The sequence below is a fragment of the Ziziphus jujuba genome, chromosome 10 (assembly GCF_031755915.1).
Source record: "Ziziphus jujuba cultivar Dongzao chromosome 10, ASM3175591v1".
In the NCBI taxonomy this organism is placed as follows: Eukaryota; Viridiplantae; Streptophyta; class Magnoliopsida; order Rosales; family Rhamnaceae; genus Ziziphus; species Ziziphus jujuba.
This window is the reverse complement of record NC_083388.1, coordinates 19,133,638-19,150,616: the sequence shown is the minus strand read 5'-3', so window position 1 is coordinate 19,150,616 and position 16,979 is coordinate 19,133,638. Positions and strand designations below refer to the sequence as shown.

The window sequence follows — 16,979 nt, the reverse complement described above, 5'->3', positions numbered from 1 at the left end:
ATGTCATGTATATAAGGTTGATAAATATGGAAAAAATGAAAAAGAAAAAGTAGTCAGTATTAAAGCGTAAAAATAAGATTGAATAAAATACAGTGATTCTGATCTACTCGATAAGGCAAACGGAATACGTAAGTATGTAATAAAATATCTCTTCGTTTTGTATATTCTTCATACAAATTTACTCATCTATGACATACTGTAAACCATCACGTAATCTGACGCACTTTTTAAGTTACATGAGCTTATATACATTATTCTTCTTATAAATGAAGAATTCACCTTCAAGCTGATTGACTAAATCACTTACAAATTGTTCTTCAGATCCACTGAAGTGCTTGACAATATCTGATAGAGTGACCTGAAATGCATCCACATACCAAACAACATAATCAGACAAAATCAAGTTAGCTAATAGCTATAGAAGAGACTTGAGTCAAAATAGCACTTACCCCTTCATCATAATTCTTAAGCCAGTCTAATATGGAATCCTCTGTTGCATTCAATTCCATGGTACATCTTTCCTCTGGTTCACTGACCTTTTGGCGTTTCTTCGGAAGCAGGTCTGTATCATGGATTAGGGGCAGCTCTGCTTCCTGGAACTCATTAAAGGGAAGAGAAGCTGTTTCTTCATTTTCCTCCAAGCAAGGAACCAAATTCTGAATTGTGGTCTTAACTTCACAAGGCGTTCCCTTGCAGCATGCATTAAGGGAACTCTTTGGCAATCCTGATGCCTTGCTCCCTGAAAGAACGACTTCTGGAGTTATCCCGCAGTTTTGCATGGCTAAGCATGTCTTGATGTGTGTGTAATTTATCTGGCATCAAAAAACGCATTATTCAGGAACTCAAAAAGTGACTCGTATTAAGTAGGCCAGCATGCATGTTTAACAAGCCAATATAGTAGGTTCCAGTACACATGTATATTTAAGTAAACTGCAGTAGCTATTTAGAGAATAATTCCAATATGGCAAAGGTTGAAGGTTTCAAGCTCACGTCTTCTGATAATTCGTTTTTGATAGGCTTCAATTTTTCTGTAGAGCCAACCTTCAAAATAGCACCCTTAATATCTGAGAACATTTCAAGTGTCAATCCAACCTCAGCACAGAATCTGGTCCAATCCATTGCAAATCCTTCTTGGGCAGCCTCTAGAAGATATTCAGCGACAGTCTGTTCCTTTATAGGAGATGGTCTAGCAGGGTTGTTCTACGATTAATAAATTTACACAAAGATTAAAGCATGTACCACAAGAAAATAAGAGTAAAAAAATACCAAAAAAATAAAATAAAACTTAAAAAGCATACAGCAATTTTCTGAACTGAGAGACCATCTTCATGCCACATTTGCCAAGCCTCAAACTTTGCTGGTGTTAACTTTCTATGTTGGCTGGGCACTGGATAGACTTTTCTAGTAGTAGCAGTTTGTATACTTGCCTCTCCATCCAAGGAAAGGTTTAACTGTCGCGATAGATGCTCAATAGTTTGAAGAACATGATTTCCATGTGTCATTAGAAGGTACTGCATCATTAGCAGAGTTCATATTTAGCTTCAAATATTTGAGAAAAAGTAAAATCAAAAGCAGGTACCATATTAAATTTTCAAAAATTCTTAAAACTGTTTGTGCAAGATGTGTCAATGGTGATAGTCTTAAACTTATCTCACTATAGATTAGCATTAATTACAGTGAAACCTTGATTGTTAACATCAAATTAAGTACAAATGGTGATCCTGATGAAGTCATAGTCTGAATGTTACATGCAGAGAAATAACAGATAATTATAAATAAATAAATGGGGAATCTTTGTCATTGGCCCCATTATTAGTGGATACCTGGTTGACACCATCGATGTTTGCTAACCTTGCTTTGGTCGATGGTCTAGTCAGTGCAATTTTTTTTATTGTCTGATCACCACATATAGCATATCTGCAAAGAGGAAAATTTTTAACATATAAATTAATGTCTATGCTAATTGAAAACAATTGCCTATGCTAAAGAAAAAAGAAAAATCCTCACGGAGCAGTTCCTACGCCTCTTGCAAGCTTCATTCTCTCTTCTAGAAGCATGTGGTACAGTTGTTCCTCAGCCTAAGTGGAAGATAATAAACAAACACAAACATATAATTAAGATTTGCCCAATAGAATAATAGAGGTGAAAATCGCAAATTGCTTTCCGGGCAGGAGAACAACAGCCATATGATTATCTTCCACAAGCATATGTTAAAGTATCTAAGGTGAGACATAAATGGCAGAGAACAAGTTTAAAGCAGAAAGGATCAAAATTTGTTTACAAATATTTATTTCAATTTTAAGTTTTCTAAGTCTAGGGGCCCACGAATCATTTGTAACTAGAAAATGAGAATTCCCTAGCTTCATAAGCAGGTCAGGGCACATCAAATGAGTGTTCTCTTTCTTCTTTATGGCTCAACTTACAGGGCATCAAGAGCATATGAAGATGAAAACAAAGATGAAATTGAGGCACATGGACATATTAACACTCAAAATTTACCAACCTCTGAAAATCCCTCACTTTCCAAAGTAGACAATTTTTTAAGTTCTCCAGCTTCACTTGATTGGCTTATATTTCCCTCTTCAGCGACCATTTCATTTGTCACTGGCAGAACTAGGGGTGGTTGATAATCAGGTGTGGCTGAACTAAGATATTGTACCCCTTTTGGACTGACACTGATGCATGAAGGAATAGGTTTTATATAAGTCAGCACATAATTTATTTAAATATAAGACAACCAAATTTAAATTACAAGAGCAATAATTTACTTATTAAGCACATATCATATTTTGATATGCAGATATTAGAAGGAAATAGAGAAGGAAAACCTCCAGTTTAAAATATTTCATTTTGTACTAATAAACCAAGTAAAAATAGTTTACCTTACAGTCTTATATATATCAACCACAGTCTCCATCAGATAACCTGTAATAAGTTGTAACTTCAAGTTATTAACTGCTCAATTACTCAAAAGAGAAAACTAAACATGATTTGAATATAATCCACTCATGGCAATAAAACTGTAGAGAATAAATGAAACATGTTCAAGAATAAGAAAATTAGTAACAGATAAACATGGATTCAGAAATGCAAGTCAGGTTATATTTCAAAACAGAAAAAGGCAGGCACGACCCAATTATTTTTTCCCTACACAGTGAAAGAAGGTCAACAATGTGTAGTGCTAGATAACCAACAAAAATAACAAGCAGGCATGCCTATAATTAACACCCTATAATTTAATTTATCTACTACTCTAGAAGACATGCACTGGAAAATTTCTACTAAAGCATGCTCTACTCAGTAGAAAGAAAATTATACAAGGAACAACAAGATCAACACCAATAGATACCACTATCAGTAAGAAACAAAATGTACATTTATTACACTCAGCTATAGAATGAAAATATTTTCCATCACATACCAGAGGAAATCAGTGTGTAAGCGAGTGCTTTCCACCAATTTGATGAGTAACCTTTCCCAAGTCCATAAAGTGGAAGCTTGTCAGAGTGAGCATCAAGAACTTTTTTTGACTGTGAGCCACACCAGCAAGATAAAGCAGCCAGTAAGAGCCTCATCAAAGTTGAAAGTCAACAATCAAATACTTTTCTACCAAACAAAGTCAATCACATACAATTCTTTTCATTAGCTGAAGAGATAGCAAAATTGTTATAATCAAACAGGGGGGGGGGGGGGGGAATCAACCATTTGAACTACTTGATCAATGGAAGCTGAACTACTGGCACACACTTGGAATTAACTTCCTGCACACCTCTGTTAACAATAAAAAGTGAAATTGTATTCAAAATGTATGAAAAACTTACTCGAGAACCACGAAGAATGTCTACAGGCATATTTAGGCCCCATCTACCCTTACATGATTGAATGCACGCCATTAAAAGAAATGCTTCTCTAGACATGTCACGCTCCCTCCTTGAGATAATGCAGTTATCACAATTTTCTGCAAACACAGTAACAATCAACTATGCAACAGTGGACGAAAATCAGATGAGACTGGAAAGGTTCAACATCGTTGAATATAAGTATTGTATAGCTTTAAATTAATCACTTGGATGATGATGTTGAATACTGAACTTGAAAATGAGAACAGACAAACTACTAAACAAAATCCATACCACATTTAGCAGCTGAAAGATTCTCTCCAAAGTGGTTAAGCAAGAACTTTCTTCTGCAAGTTGTCAGTAAGCAATAGTGTTGCGCAGCCATCAATGACTCCACAACAGCTTTTCGCTGATTTTCCTGGTAAAAAAGAAGACAACTCATGAGGCAGAGTACAAATTCACAAAGTAAGCTTGTCAGGAAAAGCATGAAAAAAGCTACTTCAACTGCCAACTGCCAAGAGCCACAATTTAGTTTAAATAACTATGTTGTATAATTTATCTGCCATAAACATAGGGAGTGCAAAGGAAAACATGCATTCTGAGAGATAAACAAATATACGTACTGTCTGTAATTCCCCAATATAGAAATCGGCTTTAGCAAAGTCACTTCTTGTGTAATAAAGCCAGCAGACAGATGCCATCCCATCTCTACCACAACGCCCACTTTCCTGATAGTAGGACTCCAGACTTTTGGGACAACCATAGTGTATCACTTGCCTTACATTTGGCTTGTCAATACCCATGCCAAAAGCAATAGTAGCAACCATAACATGTAGTTCATCTGTTATAAATAATCTAGAAAAAATATGCAGAAGAATGAGTTAGGTATATTCTTATCTCCAAATGCACATGAAATAGAGGAAGCACCTGTGGGACTCCTCACGAGCTTTGTTGCCCATTTGACCATGATAGATTGCAGCCTTAATACCTGCCTCTCGAAGTGACTTGTATATCTAAGAAAAAATAATATTAGGAAAGGAATTATAAAAAGTTCACTGTTTTGGCCTATATATTTGTGACCGAAATAAGGCTATAGAAATCCTACTAGAAATGCAATTGGATGAGGAGTAAAGTTTAACATTGATTTTTCTAGCAAACAACGACATGTCTTAAGCAAACAAATGAATTATAAGGACAAGAAAAAATAAAAAAGATATACCTGCTCAACATCGTTACGTGTAGTGCAGTAAACGATAGTCGAACTGGTACTAGCTACAAATTTTGAAATTTCTTGAACCAGCTCATCCACAGATGATTGACCACGATTGAATGACTTGACACCATAGAAGAGATTTTGGCGGTCAAATGAGCCTATGGCAACATAAGGATCTTTCATCTTTAGGGAACTGATAATATCATTTCGAACCCTGAAAATGAATAGTGCAGAAACAAACATCAGAAAATTAATAGTCACCAATAAAAAATTTGAAGCAGACGAATCTTTATAACAAAGTTGATGGGGCAGCATGATGAAACTGTTATCAAATATGACCACAGATTGTAAAAAAATAAAATATATATATATATATATATATATAAAAAGGACAAGTATACAGGCGATAAATATTTGTATGGCATCATCCCTGGAATCTAAAAAATAGAAGTACTTGACATGAAGAATCTTACTCCTATAGTTGCTTTGGTAAATCACATACAATTCTAAAAACAGAAGGCAGAGAGAGAGAGGGAGAGAGGGGGAGGGGGGGCGAGGGGGGGTAGAGAGAGAGAGAGAGATACCTTTCAGTAGCAGTTGCGGTTAATCCAACAAATGGAACATCTGGGAGAACATCACGTAACTTGTCTAATTGCTTGTATTCCACCCTGATAATCAGAAAGGATGACACCTCATTAAATGATGAAAGCAACAAGACAAAGGGACTACTAGAAAAAAGTAGATATCAATCATCAAGCAATATAAAAATAATTATAATAACTACATTATGTTTTCATCTCAATAAACCTATCAGGCAAGCAAAACAGCTAAATGGTATGAAGTCAATACACAAGATAAATCAAGCAAAGAGAAATAACTGATAAATGATGAAAAAATAATAATGCTACTGGATGAAGAATTTGCTGTTGACAGTAATTGAATACATAAAATTAAAATAATAATGACACGAGAAAGAGAGTCACATGAAGATATAGACTAAATTAATTAGGATCCAAACTAATAGTTTCCCAGCCACTCCACAAAGACAAGGAAATTTAAGCTGTAAAAGTAAAACCAACATAAAACTGTAAACACGGCTGGCCGTTAAGAGTTTAGCACACAAGAATAACCGTGTGAACCCTCCCTTTTTATCTTTATCTAGTCTCATAACGTTAGGAAAGCAGGAACAGGTTTTGCAGGCCATTGGCCAAAATTTTCCAGAGACAGAGACTTGAAGAACAAACAGAATAAAAACATCAATAACCTGAAACTATGGCCCCACTCTGATATGCAATGAGCTTCATCAACAGCGAACAGACAAATCCCCACCTTTAGCAAATTTGACCAGAAGCTGAAAATGAAACAAAATTTAGATAGCTACATGTGTTACGAAAGTCAAATAGAGTAAATTATTCCATTGTGATATCCACTTCCATCTCTCAATAACTAGTAGAAAATAGTTGTGTTACAAAGGTTTAAACCACGCAAAATGATAAATAGTAAATAAAAGAGCACCAAACAAGCCTTAGCTACCATCAAACAAATCATTTTAACCATCACTATTCTTGCTTTTGTAACCAAAAACATAATTTGAGAGCTGGAAGGATACACCAGGAAATCTTTAAAACGCTACATATGTTTATTCCAAAGAAGGATTTTCCACTAAATGTTCCTGAAATGTTGGGAGGCAAAGATTTGAAGCAAGTTCCACAACCAACAAGGATACAATGTCACATGGGTAATTTGGCAGGAAGAGGGTACCTCTTAGAGACCATGCATGCCTTTTCGGGGGTCATGAACAAGATATGGAATTCACCACTCTGGGCTTTGGTATATACAGACTGATCAGTCTGAGTGCTTCCCAGAAACTCAGCTTTGATGCCCCGTTGTTTCAAGGACATAACCTTTTTATGTGAAATACTAAGGTAAGTACCAAAACAAGCCCCACCATACAATGATCCTAAAAAACTAAGAGCAACGGCAAACGACTGGTCGTTTTTATGGTGTGCCAATTTTACCTGATCTTGCATCAACGAAATAAGGGGGCTCACAACTATGCCAGTCGTCCCCACAGCCAAAGGAGGTATTTGATAGCTGTTTTCACAATTCAATAAGAGAGGCAAAAGCTTAAAGCAGAAATACCCACATGGATGGGACATGGTGAAAACCGGAAAAAAAAAAAAAAAACAAAACAAAACAAAACAAAAACAAAATGAAGTGGGTTTTACCACAAGGACTTGCCGCTTCCGGTGGCCATGACCACCAAGCAGTCTCTTTTGTTGATGATTTTCTCAATCACTTCCTTCTGGTACGGCCGGAACGCAGAGTAGCCGAAATATTGCTGCAACCAAAGCACCACCAGTATCAGAACCAGAGAGCGCATGAAAACAAAGCCCAAAATTCTTTTTTTTTGAAGAATGAGAGGGTTGCAGAGTGGTTGATCATAATACAAAATCAATGTAAAATGAAATTGAATATGCGGTTGTACTACTCACTTTGAGAAGGGACTCCATTTTCTGTGCCTCTGCTTCTGCTCAGAAGCATAAGCGATATATATATATATATATATAGAGAGAGAGAGAGAGAGTGTGTGTGTGTGTGCTAGAAGAGTATTAGGGAAGCTATTTATATTCCTCCAATTTTCATTTTGATTTTTCGAACGTAATCAGTTAACGCTTCCTTTTTCCCGCCTTTCGTTTGGAACTTTTGCTTTCCCTACGCCATCCAGGCCCATTGCCACCCATTTCTCAATCCACGTTGGGCTTTGACCCCCACATAACAACTTTTCATCATCCCTGTCTTAGACCCCCTCGTTTTGGGGCGGGTTTCCCCATTGGGTTTTTTCGATAACTAGACAGTTTACAATTGCATTTTAGAAAAATAGTAAATTTTTTTATTTTTTTAAAAACTAACCAATATTTTACCCGTTTGGACTAAAGTACCCTTATCTACAAAACCTTTCCTTTCTTCTACACAGCCGTTCGTTCGTGGGGGTGGGGTTTATACAAAACTGTTCGTGGGGTTTCTCTAAACTCTTTGCATCTCATCGCCTTTCACTCTCATTTTTTTGTATTTTTTTAGATCTCAAACTAAAATTAGGTAAAAATTTTATCTTTTTTCTTATTAGATGAAAGTAAGGAAATATATATTTTTTTTGTTTTTTCTCTTTCTATTTTTTCTTGTAAGTTTTATTAGTTTAGGGTTTTTTAAGCTTTTTATTTGATATGGGTATGCAAGAAATTGATTTATGAGATGTTCTATGTGATTTTAAAGATACTTTAGGTGGCATATGGTTTGAAAATGGGAGAAATTTTGTGTAAAACTGAAAAATCGCGAAAAACAGTAAAAACGGAGGAAATTTGGCGAAAAAGATGAATTTCCGCCAATTTCCTCCAGTTTATCAGTTTTCGCAAATTTCCGCCAATTTTCCACCAGTTTTTCGCCAGTTTTCCGCCATTTTTCCGCCAGTTTTCCATCAGTTTTCCGCCACTTTTCCGCCAATTTTCCGCCAGTAGGAAAAAGCTATATTTGGCCCGAAAAAAAAAACAGAATCAACTTTTTTAATACAGTTAATATGTTTGTTTAATATTATTCAAAATTTTATATATTTATTGATTTAGTTTAATGTTATTCATTTAATTTTGTAGTCAAATGGAAGATGATGACATTGTAATTGCGATTTTATACAATGGAACATTGGTACAAAATGGTAGTGGTGATTGGGAATATCGAAATGGTAAAAATGTAATGGTTTCCGTCGGCAAGAGATGCACAAAATCAGAGTTAGAGGACTGTGGCATATTTACACTCAAGACCATCGAATTCTTACATGCTAGATTACCATTGACATTCACACAAGATAACATGGAGTTCTTTAGGAAGAAGTATGCATATGAGGTTTACAACAAAGAACTTAGCATATGAGCTGCGTGGTGATGCTTTTTTCTTTCCTTTTTTCATGTTTATAGATGCATATTATTTATTATATTTGACTTTTAATTGTAAATATAATGGTGGCTTATAATGTTCATTTAACAAAGATAACAATGTGGTATTGATGTAATGATAAGTAATTGACCTTATAGGAAATGTGCCATGTTTATTTATTAGAATTTCGTTATGCACAAACGCCTTAAGAGCTCAATTGCAAATTTTAAAAAATTTTCCGCTTGTCGGAAATATTTCCTATAGGCCGAAAAATTTTCCTACTGGAGGAAAAATGGAGGAAAAACGTTCCTCCAGTCGGAAATCCCATATGAAGAAAAATTGAAGCCTCTTGATAAATTTCCGCCAGGTGGAAAAATTTTCCTCCAAGCGGAAATAGTTTTCCTCCTGTTGGAAAACATTTCCTCCAAGCGGAAATCGTTGAATAATTTTTACTCCTATTAGAAACTAATTTCCTCCACTTGGAAAATCAATTTCTAATAGATTATATAAGTTAATAGTAGGGTAAAAAAAATTGGGAGTGGAGACAAATATTATATAAGATGAAGATGGAATTAACAAAAAATGTAGTGACATTTAAAATCAATAACCATTTTAAATAAAAATAAATTGATATATGTTTGTTTTTATTTTCAAAATCATTTGGACATTTCATAAAATGATATGTAAACTAAAGATTGAAAATCAATTCCAGAAAGCATCTTTTCATTTAGGATTAAATTCAAAAAAAAAAAAAAGATATGAAATAATTATCAAAACATATTAAACCATAACACTAAATTAAAACTTTCTAATTCGAAGCATAAGACAATGGATTCGTACATCTCTGCCTATAATGTCCAACACCACCGCATCGGCTACATCTACGTCCAATAACATCTTCACCTTCGGATGGTATGCGTTGCATCCTTGGTCTACCGGCTCGCCTACGTGTCCATCTTGGTGGAAGAACAATGCGACTTGCCACGTCATCCGGGACATACCACTGTTTTTCATCTAACAAAGGATAAATGGACTCAGCATAAGCTGCACGATATGCATCCGCGGTGTAGTAATGAGAACACATGCCATAAGGAGCAATTTTTCGGTCTCTGCAAGCGGCAATACAATGATCACAAGGATATTGATCAAGATCGAAGACTTTGCATGAGCATGTTTTTGATTGGAGATTAACTGTACCCCTCAAACTCCCACCTTCCACAAGAAATTCATGCATATTAATGGCTTTCACACGTAGTCCGATGGACTCCAAATTTCATAGTTTGAGTTGCTCTTCCATATGGTCAGTCACAGGCTTTGTCAATTTTGCACCTGCAGTACGTCGCTCATAAAACCACCTTTGCAGTAAATCCCGTATGTGCTCTATTAATGCTACTATTGGCATCTCTCTAGCATCTAGCAGAATGCCATTCAAGCTTTCTGCAATATTGGTGGTCATGATAGTATACCTTCTACATGGACAAAGAGAACGTGCCCACCTTGTAGGGTCACATGATCGAATGTACTGGGCAGCTCTACTGTTTTTTGCCTCAATTTGCCCCATATAAAACTCAAAATCTTCAACCAAATATGCACTAGCTGCGAGCATGAAACATTGTATTATTGATTCATCTTTCGCATGTCCATTTGCTTTAATATTTCTGCTTATATGGTACGTGCACAACGCATGGTATGCATTGGGAAAAACTTTGCGTAATGCCCTTTCAATAGCGGGGTGTCTATCACTCACAAACACCAAATCTGGAAAATCTCCGATGGCATCCTTCAGGTTTTGGAAAAACCATGTATATGCTTGCTCGTTCTCTCCATCTCCAATGCCGAAAGCCAAAGGATATATTTGCTTATTGCCATCCATGCCCGATGCAATATACATGTACCCTTTGTATTTCCCTTTCAATGTAGTTGTATCAACAGCCAATACGGGTCTTATGTGGGATTTAAATCCCCTAATGCTTGCTCCAATCGCCATAAAGAAATATACAAAATTGTTATTATCGTCTGTTTTGATACGTGTAACAGTCCCAGGGTTCTTCGACACTAACTTAAAACAGTAGGCAGGTAACTTAGCAAAATTCTCCTCTGGAGATCCCCTAACACTGTTAAGTGCATACTCTTTACCTCTCCATGCTTTGTTGTAGCTTATATTCACCCCATATTTCTGCAAAAAATCATGTTGAATTTCTTTGGGTTTGTAAACACGTGCAATACCTTCATATTTAGATTTGATACATTGCCCGATAACCCGGCTACTGGCTTGCTTGTGTTCTCGATGCACGATATCTAACGAGCAACTGTGTACATTATCAAAAATTCTCACAACAAATATTTCTCCATTTTTAAATGTGGTTGCACGTAGTCGCCATTTACAAGTATTTTCCAAGCATACAACCTCATACCGTTGTGTAGTTGATCGTGTCACCTTGAACTCCTTATTTTCTCGCATGCAATAGATACTCAGTTTATTCTGTAGGTCACGTTTGTTGCGAAATAATTGTCCAACTACTATGCTCTCACAGCCAGTGAACTTTGACGAAAATATGGCCATAGAACCACTTCTGTTGCTCGATGATATGTGGTCACTTGTAGCACGATGAACCCTAACATCATCAACTCCTTCATTGTTCATTTCAGGATGCATATCATTATCATTATCCGGCAACTCATGATCAAAATCTACATCATTATGACCAACATCATCCCCTGCTGCATTGTAATTCTCATCATGATCAATATGATGCAACTGCTCATACTCCTCGTCGTTAGGAAACCGTTCAGCATAGTCACCTCCAACATCAACTCCTTCGTGAATGTTAAATGATGTCCAGGCCCCCCCACGAATATCAACTTGATCTCTAAACTGAGTTTCTTGAACCATAATTTCCTGAGATGTAGCCTGAATTGGTTCAGTACCGGAAGCTTGTGGTAGACGACCGCCAATTGGAGGACAAGAAAAAGAATGAAGATTACTCCCACTATCCGAAGCAAATGCTGTTTGATGAACATTTCTACATACATGTTCAACTTTTGAAATCACCTCAACATACAATGGAGGCCTCATCATTGTCATCCCTCCATTCCTCACTTCTTGAAGAAAGCATTTCACATCCCTATCACATCGTATTTCTGTAGGATCCAACTTTTCTGCACATCGTCCATATATCCATTTTAGCTTTAGCAAATATTCATTTCGATCTATCTCAATAGAATTGAAAATCTCATCCTCTAACTTTGATTTTGTGCATCTCTTACCGACGGAAACCATTACATTTTTACCATTTCGATATTCCCAATCACCACTATCATTTTGTACCAATGTTCCATTGTATAAAACCGCAATTACAATGTCATCATCTTCCATTTGACTACAAAATTAAATGAATAACGTTAAACTAAATCAATAAATATATAAAATTTTGAATAATATTAAACAAACATATTAATTGTATTAAAAAAGTTGATTCTGTTTTTTTTTTCGGGCCAAATATAGCTTTTTCCTACTGGCGGAAAACTGGCGGAAAATTGACGGAAAACTGGTGGAAAAATGGCGGAAAACTGGCGGAAAATTGGCGGAAATTTGCGAAAACTGACAAACTGGAGGAAATTGGCGGAAATTCATCTTTTTCGCCAAATTTCCTCCGTTTTTACTGTTTTTCGAGATTTTTCAGTTTTACACAAAATTTCTCCCATTTTCAAACCATATGCCACCTAAAGTATCTTTAAAATCACATAGAACATCTCATAAATCAATTTCTTGCATACCCATATCAAATAAAAAGCTTAAAAAACCCTAAACTAATAAAACTTACAAGAAAAAATAGAAAGAGAAAAAACAAAAAAAATACATATTTCCTTACTTTCATCTAATAAGAAAAAAGATAAAATTTTTACCTGATTTTAGTTTGAGATCTGAGAAAATACAAAAAAATGAAAGTGAGAGGCGATGGGATGCAAAGAGTTTAGAAAAACTCCACGAACAGTTTTGTATAAACTCCACCCCCACGAACGAACGGCTGTGTAGAAGAAAGGAAAGCTTTTGTGTAATTTTCAATTTTATCAAGGGTATTTTTGTCCCAAGGTGGCTAGTTTTTTTTTAAAAAAAAATTTTTTGCTATTTTTCTAAAATGGAATTGTAAGGTGGTTATTTATGGGAAAAACCCTTCCCCCCATTCTCCATTATTTAAAAAAAAACAATTTCTTTTATTAAAGTAATATATTGAAAACATTGTTCTCTCTCTCTTTTAAACACAAAGAAAACAATAAAACAACAAAATATAACATTTATAATTAAATGAATAACAAATTAAAAAAATAGTAATTCTTTTATTATATATTATATTATATATATATAATATAAACAAGACGGATGCAGGGCAAGGCAGCATCGATTCCCCAGTTAACCAAGGAATCCCTGCGACATTTGGGGTGGGTTCCTGCAGGGATTGGGGCGCCTGGGGCAATTTTGCCATCCCCATTAATCGTTTTGTGTTTCATATCTTAGTTGCCCAGAAAAATTGGCTACCAGAGACTTGAGGGTAAATCCAATTTAAAATTTAATAAATTTAAAATAAATAATAGCTTTAGAAAGATTTAATGAATTATTATAGAATTTTATGAATTTTATAAAAATCCAACGAAATTTTTAAAATTAAAGTTAAATTTCATATTGATAATTTTCTTCTCAATTTTATTTTTAAAATCCTTTTTAATACATTAAAATTCATCATCTTTAAAAATAAATAACTTTTTAGATGCTTATGAATTTTAAAAGAATTCTCCTACAAAATCCTAATTGTATAATAATTCTACTACAAAATCCTAATTTTATACATAATTGAATATCATTAGACTTACCTGAACTCTTTTAAAATCTAAATCGAATTCCTCTAAACTTCTAAATACTTTTAACATCTTCAAATTATAAATTGAATACACACCCTAAGATTAATCATCATTAAATATTCAGGCTACAATGTAGAAATCATATAAAGGATCAACTTTCATACAATTCATCTACCACAAAGTCAAGCCACCACACCAGTAACTTGTAAGACATAAAGGCTATAACTACTACAATCATAAATTAATATCCTGAAGTTCTGGAAATGTTAAAGAGAAATATAACTTTGCAATCAGTTGTACGATCTCTTAGCAAAAAATGGAAAATTTATTAGTGATCTAATCTACAAGAAAAGCTTTCTGTATTCATCTGCTTCTTGTGCCATCTCCTCGAGGCTTCTGTCCTTCCTTTCCTTGTCTAAGTCGAGCTTCTGCTTTAGTTCCTTCTCCTTCTCATCAATCTATACAATGCATGTGGAAGTAAATATTCAAGCACAAAACACAAGAAGCAATTACAATTAGAAGGAGATTCCATCTTACTGCATCATATATCTCATCATTGTTCTCAAAGTCACCGCCTTTCCTTGGAACAATATGGATGTGAACATGGGGCACAGTCTGTCCTGCCTGCGGTCCATCCTAGTATAAAAGCAAAGAAGATGCAGTCAGTTTTAAATAGTATGAGCCATTATATCGTTCGTGCTGCAATTGTAACGAAGAGGGGAATATATAAACATAAACTTGAAGTAATGTCTATAAAAAATAATAAAATATCAGGGTCAAATAGGTCGATTAAGAAAAATGATAAAGATGAACGATTGCATCGCATGGTACAAAACGTGCAGTCCATATTTAGTAGCAAATGTCAAATAGATTTTGCAATTTATACAACAGGGACTTATGAAAAGAACTAATAATTTAAATCCAACAACAAATAACTGGCAAACTCTTACTTGTATTGAAAATGTGAGAGATGATGCTTTGTGATACTGCTCAAGCTGACCACCAACCTTCTTTGCAGCGATCCACAGATCACTAGTCTCATCAGTAGTGAGATCAATAAAGCGCTTCACTTCACGCCTTGGACAGACAAGCACATGTATATAATGTCAAGGCAACCAAATTGAATGGATTATTATGATTATGATTTCATTTCCACATCAACTGAATAAGATCACATACATACTAAAGAAGCCTGATATATATCTATTGGGGCATAAAGCATGCAACTTATGGTAATGAGTTTTCACATATTGCAAGTATGCTACCATTTAAATATAAATACTAGTTGGCCATGCTTCTCCAAGTTTTTTTCTACACTTGCTATTTCTATGGACTTCTAACAATAACGTCAGGGCTGTGGTACATCAATTGCTAAATAAACCAGCAAATGCCCTGGAACCGGACATACATGTATACCGAAACATGTGCTCAAAAATTTGCCACTAGCTATCCTCATTTATTAAGCATAATATCGTCTAGTTCTACTGGTTCTGTCTATACCATCTAAACTCCGTGCTTGCACAACAGTATAACAAGAACCAAATTGACAATTAAATGCCTAATTACGCTCTTCGTGTCTAAGTTCTAACTCCAAAAATTAAATTAGAAACAGTAGAGAGAGAGAGAGAGAGAGAGAGAGAGAGAAAGAGAGCAGTGGTAAGCTAGGAAAACTTTCTTTTTTGAAAAGTCAAGCAAGATATCCAACAAGTTTGTAGTCCAAAGCATTTCAACAAAATTGCTGAATTTCAGCACAATTCTAAACATGCATCACGGCATTTGATATGCATATTGAAAGAGATGTTCCAATAGAACAAGTACCGCAGGTATAGAACTTTTCACACATCTCTACCTATGAAAGCAATTACTGCAGAACATCTACTAGTAATAATGTGCTTCAACTAACACATTTGTGCCTTATAAGGAGCCAAACAACTCAAAGAAACCTTCCAGTTTACTAATCCCAAAAGACCATTCTAGTTTTGATAAAAAAACAAAAAAGGATATGACCTGCAAATGAAAAGAGAAATAGATCACAACCAGAGTAACCGCAATTTATTGGATAGAGAAGATAAAACAATATAAATAACATAATAACAATAACAATTTAATATAATCCTAATTTAAAATCTAAAGGGGATATTTGGCAAAAACTACTAGCACCGTTACGACTAAGAAATGGAAGAATACAATGCATTAGCAAATAAGGGTTATCTCACAAAAAGAATTCTTATTGAAGACGAAATCCATGGTTGTTTGCTTGTTCTCAAAAGGCTATGATGATTGATGATGACCCGTCATTTTAATTTTTAAAAAGTAGACACACTTGACCTATTGTTGCCAGCTTGAAGTTTAATGAGTGCATTCGACCACGACTAGATATTTACTTAGGTAGCAGAATTCAGATTTTGGGCTCTAAGCTCCTAAAAATGCTTTGCAAATATTGCTTAAGCATCATCAGACACATGGGTTTTTTAAGCATCAGTTTCTGTGATGATCGTCAACTTACAAACTTTTTGTTTATTGTGAACCAAATACATGGGTTTTATATATCGAAATGTAAACCAAATACATCTGATGAAAAATATGGAGAAAGATATGCAGTCCGGCAGGCATTGATAATAATAAATCAAAAAAGTTTTGCGCTTTTAGTTCAGGGAATCCTCTACCCTAGAAACAATTCAATGACCAAAAAATAAATAAATAAATAAAAATTCAAACTTTTCTAATCTCTAACGGGGGACACGGGAAAGGAGGCAGTGGAACAAACCAGGAAGAAGAGGACGCAGGTTGACCATGGCATAGGAAAGCTGGGTTGAGTAGAACACCTCCTTGTTGTCTATCTTGTACGGCCCAAATGTATACTCTTCCGTGGCCATCTCAGCCTATGTTGCGGAGGCTAAAATCAATCAGAAACTGGAACAATAGGAACCAAAACGATACCGTTTAAAGTTAGGAATAGAAGTTGCCTTGCTGGTGGTGACGTTGCCGGAGCAAAATAAGTGTAGTCCTCTGGATGATCGTGAAACGGAACAGCCGATCGCCGGAGCCAGACAAGGAAGCAGCTGCACAGCCGGATGGAGCTTTAACATTTGCTTTCTTTCTCACACTTCAATGTTCCTCTCAAGCCAAAAATTCCTTATTTC

General features: G+C 35.3%; 2 protein-coding genes across 2 annotated transcripts; both read right to left on the bottom strand.

Moving 5' to 3' along the window:
• Nucleotides 1–50: 50 nt before the first annotated feature.
• On the bottom strand, nt 51–7,698 carry LOC107411701 (uncharacterized). The gene is made up of 20 exons (XM_016019339.4): nt 7,548–7,698; nt 7,281–7,393; nt 7,071–7,146; nt 6,814–6,956; nt 6,317–6,403; nt 5,637–5,720; nt 5,059–5,266; nt 4,767–4,852; nt 4,463–4,694; nt 4,134–4,257; nt 3,822–3,958; nt 3,422–3,530; nt 2,883–2,925; nt 2,504–2,675; nt 2,008–2,078; nt 1,824–1,917; nt 1,299–1,511; nt 991–1,200; nt 450–812; nt 51–358 (listed from the first exon to the last, which is right to left on the bottom strand). The coding sequence occupies exons 1-20, from the start codon at nt 7,563–7,565 to the stop codon at nt 233–235; spliced, it is 2,709 nt and encodes a 902-aa protein (XP_015874825.3). The 5' UTR covers nt 7,566–7,698; the 3' UTR covers nt 51–232.
• Nucleotides 7,699–13,975: 6,277 nt separating this feature from the next.
• LOC107411680 (bifunctional bis(5'-adenosyl)-triphosphatase/adenylylsulfatase FHIT) lies at nt 13,976–16,976 on the bottom strand. Its single transcript, XM_016019311.4, has 5 exons — nt 16,803–16,976; nt 16,602–16,718; nt 14,787–14,933; nt 14,374–14,472; nt 13,976–14,294 (listed from the first exon to the last, which is right to left on the bottom strand). The coding sequence occupies exons 1-5, from the start codon at nt 16,923–16,925 to the stop codon at nt 14,178–14,180; spliced, it is 603 nt and encodes a 200-aa protein (XP_015874797.3). The 5' UTR covers nt 16,926–16,976; the 3' UTR covers nt 13,976–14,177.
• Nucleotides 16,977–16,979: the final 3 nt, after the last annotated feature.

Coding starts and splice junctions, on each gene's coding strand:
- LOC107411701 (XM_016019339.4), bottom strand. Junction 1,918..2,007: donor AGAGGCGTAGGAACTGCTCC/GTGAGGATTTTT, acceptor TCCTCTTTGCAG/ATATGCTATATGTGGTGATC. Junction 359..449: donor TTAAGAATTATGATGAAGGG/GTAAGTGCTATT, acceptor GATGCATTTCAG/GTCACTCTATCAGATATTGT.
- LOC107411680 (XM_016019311.4), bottom strand. CDS start 16,925: ATGTTAAAGCTCCATCCGGCTGTGCAGCTGCTTCCTTGTCTGGCTCCG. Junction 16,719..16,802: donor GCAACGTCACCACCAGCAAG/GCAACTTCTATT, acceptor TCCGCAACATAG/GCTGAGATGGCCACGGAAGA. Junction 14,295..14,373: donor ATGATGAGATATATGATGCA/GTAAGATGGAAT, acceptor TGCATTGTATAG/ATTGATGAGAAGGAGAAGGA.